General features: G+C 39.9%; 1 protein-coding gene and 1 long non-coding RNA gene across 19 annotated transcripts in view; one reads left to right on the top strand and one right to left on the bottom strand.

Annotated features, from left to right (window-relative positions):
* The window catches only part of LOC129532356 (uncharacterized), a 151,913-nt gene that overhangs the window by 37,631 nt on the left and 99,810 nt on the right, over positions 1 to 14,472 (bottom strand). The window lies entirely within an intron of this gene.
* TNIK (TRAF2 and NCK interacting kinase) overlaps positions 1 to 14,472 on the top strand; it is a 398,334-nt gene that overhangs the window by 335,647 nt on the left and 48,215 nt on the right. For all 18 annotated transcript variants that reach the window (XM_019024032.3, XM_063704353.1, XM_055381466.2 and 15 more), the window contains 2 exons: positions 141 to 247; positions 12,965 to 13,128. In XM_019024032.3, the coding sequence (XP_018879577.1) occupies positions 141 to 247; positions 12,965 to 13,128 (271 nt within the window). The remainder of the gene's footprint in view (positions 1 to 140; positions 248 to 12,964; positions 13,129 to 14,472) is intronic.

Below are 14,472 nucleotides of genomic sequence, written 5' to 3'. Positions count from 1 at the left end.
AGGAATGAACGAAAGATAGTTCTTTACTGTTTCAGATAGTTTCTGTGGCTTCTGGCAAATCATTGGAAAGGAGGATTTTCTGACAATAGGCTATGGAAGCTACTTTATGGAAAATATTTCTGAATTCTGGTTTCTTCCAGGTGCCTCAAAGAACAACTTCTATATCCCCAGCATTAGCCAGAAAGAATTCTCCTGGGAATGGTAGTGCTCTGGGACCCAGACTAGGATCTCAACCCATCAGAGCAAGGTAAGAAAAGAAGGTGGTTATGGTAAAAGAAGAAACTCCTACCCACCATTGTCATTATTGCTTTCCTAGAAATGCCTGTGTTCTTTTTTCACTTCAGAGGCATGTTGACTTTCCGTGTGCACTATAAACGTTGATGGTCCAGAACACATGCCTTTTATTTCTTCAGTAGCTTCTCAGAGAAATCAGTATTCAGTAGGGGGCTCATGAATAAATTAATTAATGGGGCAACCCAGAAACCAATCAGATAAAATCTGAGAGTAAAATTTGCAAATATGGATCTGGTTGCAATGCCCTAAAGCATTACTTCAGAGATCAGTTTAGAGTCAGCAGAACAAAATGACCTGTTATGGCCCATTTCGAGGTGATTTTTAGCATCAGGTCAAGAAACATGCCCTGGGAACCGTTGAGACATTACAAAGCAATTACCACGGAAATAGTGACCATCTTCAGAGCTTCTCTAGCTTGGCAGTTATAGAAGAACTAGCTCTTACGAGGAAGTTGCCTCTTTGGCATTACAAAGGTCACTGAAATACAGTTATGCTTCCACTCTTGCTCTGTGTTCTCCTTCCAGAATTTCCTATCAATAACGTACATTCCTACAGTCAGAAAGTTGCATCCACTTCCACTGGCTGGTGTAGAGGTCTCAAGAAGCTGGAAAGTAAACAGTATCTTTACAGTGTCTGAGCAGATTTTTTGTGGTAACAGATGCTGTTTGCTATTATAGTTCATCAAGCTTCCCTCAGATTTTTCATGATGAATACATCACTTTTTAGGATCAACTGAAATAGCAAATGGCCTCTGCTAAGGCTATAAAAAGGAAGTGATTGGGCAGGCTGTTTTCTTCTTCATTGTGTTCATAATAAAAGGACCCTCCTTTGCTAGTAAGAGAGAATGACTGGAAATGAAGCTTATGATTACATGCACATATCTTTAAAATATGGAATGCTTTAAATCATAAAGCTTTAATTTTCCTCTTCACATGAAAAGCCTTAGGGAAGGGGTCAGCCCAGCAATAACATGAAACTATACTAAGAACATGAATTCCTTTAGGGCAAAGATGCTAGCCCATTCTGTGTGGAATTACCAATTGCAAGAGGCTCTGAATGAGCCATTTTTTTCCAGTGACTTGTCCGATTCACACTGAGCTGGTATTGCTAAGCTGCTAAGCAGCTAAGCAGCACTGAGGAAGACTAGAGCCACTGTGACCAGGCAGCCAAAGGAACGTTAGTGCTCGATCGCCAGCATGAACTTTATCAGTGCCCCTCTTCAAGCAGTGATAAATCCCCAATTATCAGTGCTCCTGCTTCCTTTGAACCCTGCCCCCAGGGGCTCTGTTCATTGGATCGGCTGCTTAGAATTTTAGTTTCTTTAGATCAAGTATTATTTCAACTTCAAGTATTTTTCCTTCTGTCAACCAAAAAGAGAATTACCATTATATAGTCAAATAAAAAGCCATTTTCATTCCCTCTGAAGTGCTATTTTAGTGACATTAAGGCCTAAGATAATTGGTATTTGATGGTCAGTGGTTTACAAAATAATGAGCCTTTTCTCTTGGAACCACTTGGATATTATACTTTATCCAAAGAATGCTGACTTTGTGAGAGACAGCTAACATTTTTCTGTTTAGAGAGGAAGGGAGGAAGTGAGTTAAGAGGTCATAGTTCCTTCCTATAATGAAAGACAGAGATTGGGGGTGGGGGGTGAAGAAGCCTCTTCTCTGCATGTAGGACAGTCCTACAGAACACCCCTTTTTATGCTATCATGTATCTCCATGTGGCCAGCATTTAAGGTGTAAATCAGATTTGCGGTTCTAGATTGGATTGCATTTTTAAAAGCTTCAAGATTTGTTTTATTTACAGTGAGAGCCATAGCTTTAGTTCACCTTTGCTGCACAATATAATCACCATAAGTTTAGTGACCTGAAAGAATAACAGTTTAATATTTCTCATGATGCTGTGGGTTGGCTAAGGAGTTCAGCTGTTCTTGCCTGGGCTCACTCGTGCAGTTGTACTGAGCAGATGGTTCTGCTGTACCTCTTGCTCCACGTGGTCTTCCATTCTGGGCTTCTTTACCCTTTGGTGATCTCAGAAGAGCATTTCAAGAGAGAAAGCTCCAATGCACTAGTACTTTTGAAGCCTTTGCTTGCATCATCTTTGCTGATAACCCATTAGCCATCACAAGTCACTTGGCTAAGCCCTGAGTCAGTATGGGAAGGAACTACACAGGGGCATGGACACTGGGAGATGTGATTTGCCAGGCGCCATTACTGTGACACAGACCTCTCCTACTCTCTGTTGGTCCTAATGAAGTCCGTATAGTTCTTTTTGTGCCATTTGTCAGACAACCATCCATCCATAAAGCCACTTTAAAAGGTGTTGCTTTTAAATAACCTGTCCTTTACAGTGCTTCCAAGCTTTCCTGTACTTGGTCAATATTCTGTTCTTCCTCCTAGTCTTTTCTTTGAAGTGATTCCCAAGGGTGACTAGAAAATTAGCAAAGTTAAAATGGATGCAGTAAAAAGTACACGGCTAATAAGGGACAGATTCAGGATGTTTTGTTACTATCAGTTTTTAATTCATTTGCTAAGTTCAGCAAATATATACTGAAGCTGCATGTGGCCCTGGGACCCAGTGACTCAAACCAAAACTGCCTGACTCCAGGGCGCAGGGGTCATAATATACCTGCTGCTCTTTGGGACTACAGGTACTAGTAGGGGCAAAATTATATTTCTTGCCTCACTTTCTTATTTTGCTTTGAATTAACTAAAAGAGGCAGAACCTCTCTCTTCTTCTGTGGCAAACTTAGGGACCACAATTTTAAGATAACAGTGTCTCAACCCAGAAGGAACCTGGACCCCCAAGTCACCACTTAGAGAACCATCAGGGAGACCAGTTCTACCTCTGTATATTATGATGTGAGTGAGAAATAAACCACTGTTGTGCTAAATCAATTTTTTAAAAAAAGAGGCCAGGCGCGGTGGCTCACACCTGTAATCCCAGCACCACTTTGGGAGGCCGAGACAGGTGGATCACGAGGTCAGGAGATCGAGACCATCCTGGCTAACACGGTGAAACCCCGTCTCTACTAAAAATACAAAAATTAGTCAGGCATGGTGGCGGGCACCTGTAGTCCCAGCTACTTGGGAGGCTGAGGCAGGAGAATGGTGCGAACCTGGGAAGCGGAGCTTGTGGTGAGCCGAGATCACACCCCTGCACTCCAGCCTGGGCAACAGAGCAAGACTCCATCTCAAAAAAAAAAAGAAAAGAAAAGAAAAAAGAAAAACAAGGCAGAGCCTAACGGTTAAGCAAAAACGGTCAGTTTTTGCTTCCTGCACTTAGTAGTAATGAACTCCAGTTACTAAGTGCAAGATGTTTTATAGTAACTGCAGAATGTTTGATGTTTTTTGATCATTTGGGACACATATGTTTAAATCAGTAAACTACTTAGTACCCTGAAGAGAAGACTCTTGAATTAAAATGATCAGTATGCAACGGTATACCTGTAACTTGAGGACAAAAGTAAAGCTTTTACTATTTTGAATATCCTTCCTTCTCCCTAAAATAACACCCTATTATGTCACTCTTCCACTGTCTGTATGCACCATACCAAATCCAAAAGAGCCCTATGGAGAACGCTTTTTTTTTTTATACTTTAAGTTTTAGGGTACATGTGCACAACGTGCAGGTTTGTTACATATGTATACATGTGCCATGTTGGTGTGCTGCACCCATTAACTCATCATTTACATTAGGTATATCTCCTAATGCTATCCCTCCCCGCTCCCCCCAACCCCACAACAGGCCCCGGTATGTGATGTTCCCCTTACTGTGTCCATGTGTTCTCATTGTTCAATTCCCACCTATGAGTGAGAACATGCGGTGTTTGGTTTTTTTGTCCTTGCGATAGTTTGCTGAGAATGATGGTTTCCAGCTTCATCCATGTCCCTACAAAGGACATGAACTCATCATTTTTTATGGCTGCATAGTATTCCATGGTGTATATGTGCCACATTTGCTTAATCCAGTCTATCATGGTTGGACATTTGGGTTGGTTCCAAGTCTTTGTTATTGTGAATAGTGCCGCAATAAACATATGTGTGCATGTGTCTTTATAGCAGCATGATTTATAATCCTTTGGGTATATACCCAGTAATGGGATGGCTGGGTCAAATGGTATTTCTAGTTCTAGATCCCTGAGGAATCGCCACACTGACTTCCACAATGGTTGAACTAGTTTACAGTCCCACCAACAGTGTAAAAGTGTTCCTATTTCTCCACATCCTCTCCAGGACCTGTTGTTTGCTGACTTTTTAATGATCGCCATTCACTGGTGTGAGATGGTATCTCACTGTGGTTTTGATTTGCATTTCTCTGATGGCCAGTGATGATGCATTTTTTCATGTGTCTTTTGGCTGCATAAATATCTTCTTTTGAGAAGTGTCTGTTCATATCCTTTGCCCACTTGTTGATGGGGTTTTTTTTTCTTGTAAATTTGTTTGAGTTCTTTGTAGATTCTGGATATTAGCCCTTTGTCAGATGAGTAGATTGCAAAAATTTTCTCCCATTCTGTTCACTCTGGTTGGCTGTTCACTCTGATGGTAGTTTCTTTTGCTGTGCAGAAGCTCTTGAGTTTAATTAGATCCCATTTGTCAATTTTGGCTTTTGTTGCCATTGCTTTTGGTGTTTTAGACATGAAGTCCTTGCCCATGCCTATGTCCTGAATGGTATTGCCTAGGTTTTCTTCTACGGTTTTTATGGTTTTAGGTCTAATATTTAAGTCTTTAATCCATCTTGAATTAATTTTTGTATAAGGTGTAAGGAAGGGATCCAGTTTCAGCTTTCCACATATGGCTAGCCAGTTTTCCCAGCACCATTTATTAAATAGGGAATCCTTTCCCCATTGCTTGTTTTTGTCAGGTTTATCAAAGATCAGATAGTTGTAGATATGTGGCATTATTTCTGAGGGCTCTGTTCTGTTCCATTGGTCTACATCTCTGTTTTGGTACCAGTACCATGCTGTTTTGGTTACTGTAGCCTTGTAGTATAGTTTGAAGTCAGGTAGCGTGATGCCTCCAGCTTTGTTCTTTTGGCTTAGGATTGACTTGACAATGTGAGCTCTTTTTTGGTTCCATATGAACTTTAAAGTAGTTTTTTCCAATTCTGTGAAGAAAGTCATTGGTAGCTTGATGGGGATGGCATTGAATCTATAAATTACCTTGGGCAGTATGGCCATTTTCACGATATTGATTCTTCCTATCCATGAGCATGGAATGCTCTTCCATTTCTTTGTATCCTCTTTTATTTCGTTGAGCAGTGGTTTGTAGTTCTCTTTGAAGAGGTCCTTCACATCCCTTGTAAGTTGGATTCCTAGGTATTTTATTCTCTTTGAAGCAATTGTGAATGGGAGTTCACTCATGATTTGTCTCTCTGTCTGTTATTGGTGTATAAGAATGCTTGTGATTTTTGCACATTGATTTTGTATCCTGAGACTTTGCTGAAGTTGCTTATCAGCTTAAGGAGATTTTGGGCTGAGACGATGGGGCTTTCTAGATATACAATCATGTCATCTGCAAACAGGGACAATTTCACTTCCTCTTATCCTAATTTTTTTTTGAGACGGAGTCTCACTCTGTCACCCAGGCTGGAGTGCAGTGGCGCGATCTTGGCTCACTACAACCTCCACCTCCCAGGTTCAGGTGATTCTCCTGCATCGGCCTCCCAAGTAGCTGGGACTACAGGGGCCCACCACCAAGCCCAGCTAATTTTTTGTATTTTTAGTAGAGACGGGGTTTCACCGTGTTAGCCAGGATGATCTCGATCTCCTGACATCGTGATCCACTGGCCTTTGGCCTCCCAAAGTGCTGGGATTACAGACATGAGCCACCGCGCCCAGCCAGAGAACATATTTTTAACTATATACATTATTGAGCAGGTACAGCTATGCAGGCATCAGTTGGTCAAAAAAGTGTTATTGGGCAATGCCTGCAGCCTTTTGCCTGATTCAGGGCAATTTATTATTTCTTTCTGTATTTAATGAACATCTCTGGAGCACACATACACATATGTCTCATATATATGTATATGTCTCATATATATGTATTTACTAATTTAAGCAGTGTAACAACTCTGTGAGGTGTTGACTGTAATTACCACCATTTTACAGAAGGAGAAATTGAAATTAACATGTGTCCAAGGTGACAAAAGTAGTAAGTGGTAGAGCCAAGATTTGAGCTCTGATAACCTTGCACCAAAGTCTACATTCTTAAGCACCATTCTGTGCTAATTTGTTTAGCATGGGTGCAGCTTGCTTTGCTGCCTCATTTTTTCCCAAGGCAAAAGAGCCCTTGATTTCTTGACTGACACAGCACCATTTTGTCCCCACCTTTCTCACCATGTGCTTTAGTGAGTCTGTTAACAGCTCCTCTTGATCCTATTGTTATTTACCCTTATGTTGCGATATTTACTACCTTTTCAAAGTTGTTGTCTCATGAGACCCATTTATATTGCAAACACTTCCCTTCTGGAGCTAGAACTAGTGTCATCACATGCTTTTTATAGTTCCCTTCCTAGATGGCTAAAGTCTGGGAGATAGCACAGTCACCCTGACCCCATGCAACTGTTCCTTGTCCTTCCTTCTCATGCATATGTAGCTGGGAATTGCTCAGACTGCAATATCAATAGGCAATTCTCACCTGCTATGTAAACTCCTAAATGCCTCATGCTGTGAAGGTGATCAGTTAAGTTCAAATCAAAATTTGATTGGACCATTTTAAAATACTGTTTTTAAAAATCAGGCACTTTCGTACTTAACATTGATGTATGTATTCTTTTTAAAGCAAATTAAAATTTGATCAAACAATTACATTCTGAATAAGAAAAGATTCAAATTAAGTCAGAAATACCCAGTCAAACCCAATGACTAAATGATTAATTTCAAAAAATAATTCTCTGTCCCATCCCAAACCTATTTTCTTATGACTCATTTCTTCTCATTGGCTGTGTCATCAAAGAACAAAGTAAAGTGAAATTTGGCAGTCGGCCAGTTAATTAAAGACTTGGCCCAAGTATTTGGGCCACAAAATTACTTTGTAATCCCAATTTTCTGTTTTGACTTTTTATGATTCAAATGAATGGAATAATTGCCACATTTTCACTTTACTGTGAGTTTTATAGACCTAGCAGCATTATCTGCAGGATGGCAAATGTCTGAACTAAAAGTTAGCATTTAAAGAAATCCATTTGGATGTTTTCAGGTTTTTACACATTCGGATCTGAATAGGCTTAGTTAAGATGTGAACAAGGGATATCTATTATTTCATGGGATTCTTCTGAAATTGATCCTCTTAAGAGCATTCATCTCAGACCCCACAGCCCCAAGGCCAGATCATTTATACATAATTAAGGAGAGAAAAATGTGAACAGCATGACATTTTCTCAAACTACTCATGTTTTACCAAAAGAAAAGGTAGAAAAGGCATTGTAAAGTTTTCCCTATTTCTATGTGTGGTAACATAGAGACTAAATACTTCTTCAGTCTCCAGCAGCAAAAATAGCAACCTATTAAGATCAGCACCCACACTGGTTAGCTCTGGTGAGGAGAACTTGTACTAATGAGGCCCTGGTCAGGGATTTAATGCCCATGGGATCCAATTAGCTTCACACAGGATGAGACTCTGAGCCCAGTCAGGATGTAGGCTCATCCCAGCTGCTTCTGCTAATGCCCATGCTCCTTTTTACACAGGACATCACTGCCCAGGCCTCATCATCTGACTTGGCAGCAGCCTCCTAACTGGTCTGCCTGCCTCTCTCCTGGTCAGTCGTTCATGTGTACCGTGGGAGGTACACATTCTCCTCTAGGCTTTAAAGGCCATGGTTATACAACTCACCCTTTTCTTCTGATCACTCCACTCTCCCAGTGTTTCCTAATACATATTTGGTACTTGATTTGGCCAGTGTCATCTCTGCACCCACATGCATCAGGAAAAACAACCCAGCCCTATGTCTGCTCCGACTGTTCCCCAGCCTTCCTGCTACAACACCCGGTCAAGTTCTTGCTCCTTCATAACACTGCCATCAACCATACCAGTCTGCACTAATTGTTCCCCAAACTCCAACAATACTTAGTCTCTTTCACACACAACATACAGTTTTGCCATGCTCCCTATTGTCCCCTCTGCATAAGTCTCATCTCCACGATTATGTTGTAACTTGACTGTATGCCCTGTGGCTTGTGCTTCTCTTCCATCCCTAATCCTGGTCCAGTAAGTTTCACAAAGTTGGTGCTTAATACAAAGGTTTTGGCTAAATAATCAAAGGAGTGCTACATTAGAACAAGTAGCTCTATCCTGCTACCACACCACAACCACCAGGGAAGAAAACTCAGAGCATTTATCACCAGCTGCCCTCCTCTCAAGAGATTTTTTTGTAATACAAAGAATACTACATTACCGTTCCACAAAATGAGAGCAACTCCAAGAAACCTTAACATGCTCATCATTCTTAAATCTGTAATACAGTTGGTGAGCAGTACATTTTTTAGAGCAATATTTTTGGAATTATTTAATTATGCATAATAATTTTTGACCACTATTGTTTAATAAAACAGGGCAGTGTGGAAGAATTCGCTATTTGGGAATTAAAAGAGATGAGATTGTTTATTTTAAAAAACGAAAAATTTGAAATGTAGATTATTTCAGAGCTATTACACATTTATCATTTTAGACATTTTCTAAATGAAGGGTATTTCCAGTATGGATCCAAATCTATTTTAGTCAATTTGATATAAACAATTGTCATAAAAATAGTTACTTCACAAAGGAATGCCATTATTGGAAGTTTTTCTTAAGTTTACCAATGATCACTCTGCAACTGATTTTACTGTTAAGTTGACTTAGCAACCCTTTTACCACAAAAGTTTCAAAGATAATATGGTTAGGGTCTACATTTATATGATCATATTAATGAATCATGAGAACATATTTATTTTTACATGTTTTTCACTGCATTTTTCCACAGTCACGGTCTATTTCTACTCAATCAAATGTTTTTGACAGATACATTACCACCAAGCAAGATTCTTGAGTTTTCAGAAAGAAATTACTTGGTTTAATTGCTGCTTATAAAGTTGCCATTGTGACTGGGTTACTGGTAGACTAAACTAAAAGTATCTCAAAGGAAGGGGTCATATCCAAATTTATGGGAGAAACATCTAACAAACATCCAACACAGTACAGAGTGCCTGATACATACTTGGTACTCTTAAACTGGGCAGAGCAAAGTTAAAGCATAAAATTACATTTTAATATAATATCTCACGGCATTAAAATCATGGCTGTATGATAACTGTTAACAAAGTCTGTTTGGGGAACTGAAGATGTTAGAAACAGGAAGCTGACATCAGATGTTTGTTTCTCTTCTCAGCATCTGGAAGGCAATAGATTTGAGCTCTGAGTTTCAGGTCTCCCTAAATTATCCATGCCCAGCATTGTGTAAATCTAACAGAAAAATTAAAAAAAAAAAAAGCCTATGAGTTATAAATTTCAAAGAAAGAGCTTTATAGAAGCCTTGAGAATGCTGTTTTTTTTTGTTTTTTTTTTTTTTAACAAAATCATAAAATCCTCAGCAGCTGCCTCCCACCACCACTGCTTAGATGTCTCCTGTTTGGGTACAGCTTCCCTGATGGCCAAAATTGGCCTAGGTGGTCCTGCCTCATGCTTCCATATGGCTCTGTGCTCAACGCAGGCAAAGCATGTTGAAATGGGCTGTGCATATCCAGCTAAGCTCACAGAGGGCACAGGCTGTGTCTCGTTCATTATCATATCTCAAATGCTTGACCCAGTGCCTGGTATAGAATAACTGAGTGAATGAATACTGCTTTTTTGGTGGGAGTAAATATATGAAGACAAATACAGTAATATATATATATATATATTTTAATGGGAGTAGTAGCCTACCAACAAACAAATTTGGTCTTGAATTTGTTTTTTGTTTTTTTTTTTGAGACAGAGTCTCGCTCTGTCTCCCAGGCTAGAGTGCAGTAGCGCGATCTCCACTCACTGCAAGCTCTGCCTCCTGGATTCACGCCATTCTCCTGCCTCAGCCTCTCAACTAGCTGGGAATACAGGCACCTGCCACCATGCCCAGCTAATTTTTTTTGTATTTTTTAGTAGAGACTGGGTTTCACTGTGTTAGCCAGGATGGTCTCGATCTCCTGACCTCGTGATCTGCCTGCCTTGGCCTCCCAAAGTGATGGGATTACAGGCGTGAGCCACCGTGCCCGGCCGAATTAGCATTTTATAATAATTATCCAAAAACCGTCTACCCGTCGGTAATAGCCTAAGCATATAAAGACTTCCTGCCAGAAGATAATAAAAAAAATACAAAGAAAGACTCCACAAGCTACATGAACAAAGGATTTAATTAGGCAATTCACAGAAGAGAAATTACAAATGGCAAACAAATATGAATAAAAATTCTTCTACCTCAGTAGTCACTTTTTAAAACTGTACCTAAATAATGAGATACAATTTAGTATAAAACCTTGTATAGAGTGAAATGGACCATCACATTTACTTCAGTGAAAATCTGTCATACCTTTATACACTCATACATATGCATACACACATGCACACACCCCAAACTTAGGCTTTTTCACCCAAGAATTCTAATCCCAGGAAATAGAAATGTGATTGGCTATTTGTGTACAGGGAGATTATTGTTTCACTGTTATGTGTCACAGAAATGTATTGGAAGCACCTTAATATTTAACAGCAGAGAAATGGTCAAGGTAACTCATCTATATAATAGACAATGAAGCTATTACACAGCATAAGAATATGCTCACAATGCAGTTAAGGGAAAAAAGCAAGATGCAAAACTGAATATACACTATGCTTCCATATATAAAAAGGAAAAAAACTGAATATGCAGTATGCTTCTATAGATACAAAAGAAAAAAACCCCAGCAACTCTCATTCTATTCTTTGTTTCAATGAGTTTGATGTTTGTAGATTCCATGCATAAGTGAGATCATGTACAATAGTAAAATATAGTTGAGTATCTCCTGGTGCAGAGATTATGTGTGTTGCTTCCTTATTTTTTCCCTTTTAATATTTTTCAAGACTTTTTACAATGAGCACAGAAAAAAATGTTTATAAGAAAGCTTTCTTTGAAGATTCACCATCCAGAGCTAGTATTTTCAATGTGATGAACAAGAGTTCATCCTGTACACATCCAGTAGCTGGTCAGGAACTCTACAGAGGAAGGCATGACTGTCATCTTCTGTTGACCCCTTCCTCTCAAGGTCTCATAAGTGCTCTTTTTACTTCCTTGCACTGGGGACGGGACTATGCTTGTGTCTACCAATGGCAAGATCTTGTCCCCCCTAGCTTTACTGAGGTATGATTGACAAATAAAAAGTATATCTATTTACAGTGTATAACATGATGTTTTGATATATGTATACACTGTGAAATGATTACTAAAATCAAGTTAATCAATATATCCATCACCTCATATAGTTATCATTTTTTTGTGATGACATTTAAGATCTACTATCTTCGCAATTTTCAAGTATACCTCGTTATTATCTGTAGTCACCATGGTGTACAGTAGATTTCCAAAAGTTACTCATGCTCTCCAAGTGAAACTGTAACCTTTGACCAACATCTTCCCATTCTCTCTCCTTCCTAGATCCCCTGGCAGCTATCATTCTACTCTCTGTTTCTATGAGTTCGGTATTTGTAGATTCCACATATAAGTGAGATCATGTAGTATTTGTCTTTTTGAGAGAGATATGTCACATTTTCTTTATCCATTCATTCTTCAGTGGACACTTAGGTTGATTCCATATTGTGGCTACTGTGAATAGTGCTGCACTGAGCATGGGAGTACAGCTACCTCTTCAATGTACTGATTTCATTTCCTTTGGATATATACCCAGAAGTGGAATCTCTGGATCCTATGATAATTCTATTTTTAGTCTTTTGCGGAACCTTCATACTGTTTTCCGTACTGGCTGTACTATTTTACATTCTCACCAACAGGGTACAAGGGTTCCCTCTTCTCTGCATCCTCACCAACACTCATTATCTTTTGTCTTTTGAAAACAGCCATTCTAATAGGTATGAGGTGACATCTCATTGTGGTTTGGTGGGGTTTTTAAATTTATGTTTTTATTTTTTGAGACATGGTCTCACTCTGTTGCCCAGGCTGGAGTGCAGTGGCGTGATTATGGCTCACTGAAGCCTTGACCTCCTGGGGTCAAGTGACCCTCCCACCTCAGCCTCTCATGTAAGTGGGAGGACAGGCACATGCCACTATGCCCAGCTAATTTTTTGTAGAGATGGGATCTCACTATGTTGCCCAGGCTGGTCTTGAACTCCTGGTCTCAAGTGATCCTCCCACCTCAGCCTTCCAAAGTGCTGGGGTTATAGGTGACAGCCACTGTGCCTGGCTCATTGTGGTTTTAATTTGCATTTCCCTGATGATTAGTGATGCTGAGCATTTTTTTCATATTCCTATTGGCTATTTGCATGTCTCCTTTTAAGAAATGTCTATTCAGGTCCTTTCCCCATTTTTAATTGGGTTATTCGTTTTCTTGCTATTGAGCTGTTTCGAGTTCCTTACATATTTTGGGTATTAAACCTTATCAGATATGTGATCTGCAAAACTGGCAAGGTCTGCAGAGTGTAACCAGTGTGCTCTGTCACTCACACAGCAACCCTGATCTCCGGAGAACCGAGCCCATCTTGGAGAGCCCCTTGCAGAGGACCAGCAGTGGCAGTTCCTCCAGCTCCAGCACCCCTAGCTCCCAGCCCAGCTCCCAAGGAGGCTCCCAGCCTGGATCACAAGCAGGATCCAGTGAACGCACCAGAGTTCGAGGTAAAACTTTCTCTTACCTTTACCTGGCAATACTGCCTGGGAGGAAAGCTGTGGACAGGGAAAAACATTAGCTACTTCCTGACTCTAGTCCAGGCATGGCCACCACTGTGTGATCCTGAAGAGCCTGTCAACTGCTCTCAACCCCAGTCTCCTCGGGAGTGGGCCACTGTCCCTAATTGTGTGTGTGCCATCAGTGTGGACAAAATCCTTTCTAATCTCAGATACCAGTGTTTTCCAGGGAGATCACCAAATATCAGTCTTATTTGAAAATACAGTCACTTACCAGTCACCTGAATTTCTGTTTCTGTTTGATTGCCGGTTTTCAGAGTTTCATGTACCTGCAAACGTCCTGTACGCATTGCACCAATTGTCCTGTTTAGTATTCTGAACACAGTTCATATACAAAGTTCAGAATACCATGTATTTCTCAAAATGAAATTCAATAAAGACTAATGTAGAATACACTTGAAGGAAGGAATAAAATCTTTGACTTAAAAAGCATATTTAGGCCGAGCGTGGTGGCTCACGCCTGTAATCCCAGCACTTAGGGAGGCCAAGGCAGGCAGATCACCTAAGGTCGGGAGTTCCAAGACCAGCCTGACTAACGTGGAGAAACCCCATCTCTACTAAAAATACAAAAAATTAGCCTGGCGTGGTGGTGCATGCCTGTAATCCCAGCTACTCGGGAGGCTGAGGCAGGAGAATCACTTGAACCCAGGAGGCGGAGGTTGCGGTGAGCCAAGATCACGCCATTGCACTCCAGCCTTGGCAACAAGAATGAAACTCCATCAAAAAAAAAAAAAATTGTTGACTCCTCTGGTTATTCCTATTAGGTAAAAATTAGCCTCTCTAAATATTTAATTCAAATTATTCATCATTGTTTAGTTTCCAGTAATGGGGAGGCCTATGAAAAACATTATTATTTCCAGGTGATGATACATAATAATACATTGTTTCTAGCTAGTTAAAATTCACTCCTTCTGAATCAACTTCTTCAGAAGATAATTTTGCTTCTAAGTGATGAAGACCAGTATTTTAATTGCAATTTGACAAATATTAACATACTTATAAGTTTCTGTCTGATGAAAGCCTCATGAGAATCTTCAGTTCTTTTTTCTTTCTTAGACTCTTTATTACATACCACCTCCTAATACCCTTTCAAGGTTTTAAATAAATCACTCTATTTCCATTTTAAAAAGCTTGATATCTAACATGTGATTGATGTTCACGTCTCTGGATTGGGATATGGACTAGCCAACAGCTGCCTCTATATGCATTCTTCTGATTAGTGGCACATCTCAGAAGTATCTACTGTATGTCTTTGTTGCCTTGATCGAAATATAA

The sequence above is a fragment of the Gorilla gorilla genome, chromosome 2, assembly GCF_029281585.2.
Source record: "Gorilla gorilla gorilla isolate KB3781 chromosome 2, NHGRI_mGorGor1-v2.1_pri, whole genome shotgun sequence".
Lineage (NCBI taxonomy): Eukaryota > Metazoa > Chordata > Mammalia > Primates > Hominidae > Gorilla > Gorilla gorilla.
This window is presented reverse-complemented; position numbering and strand designations above follow the sequence as displayed.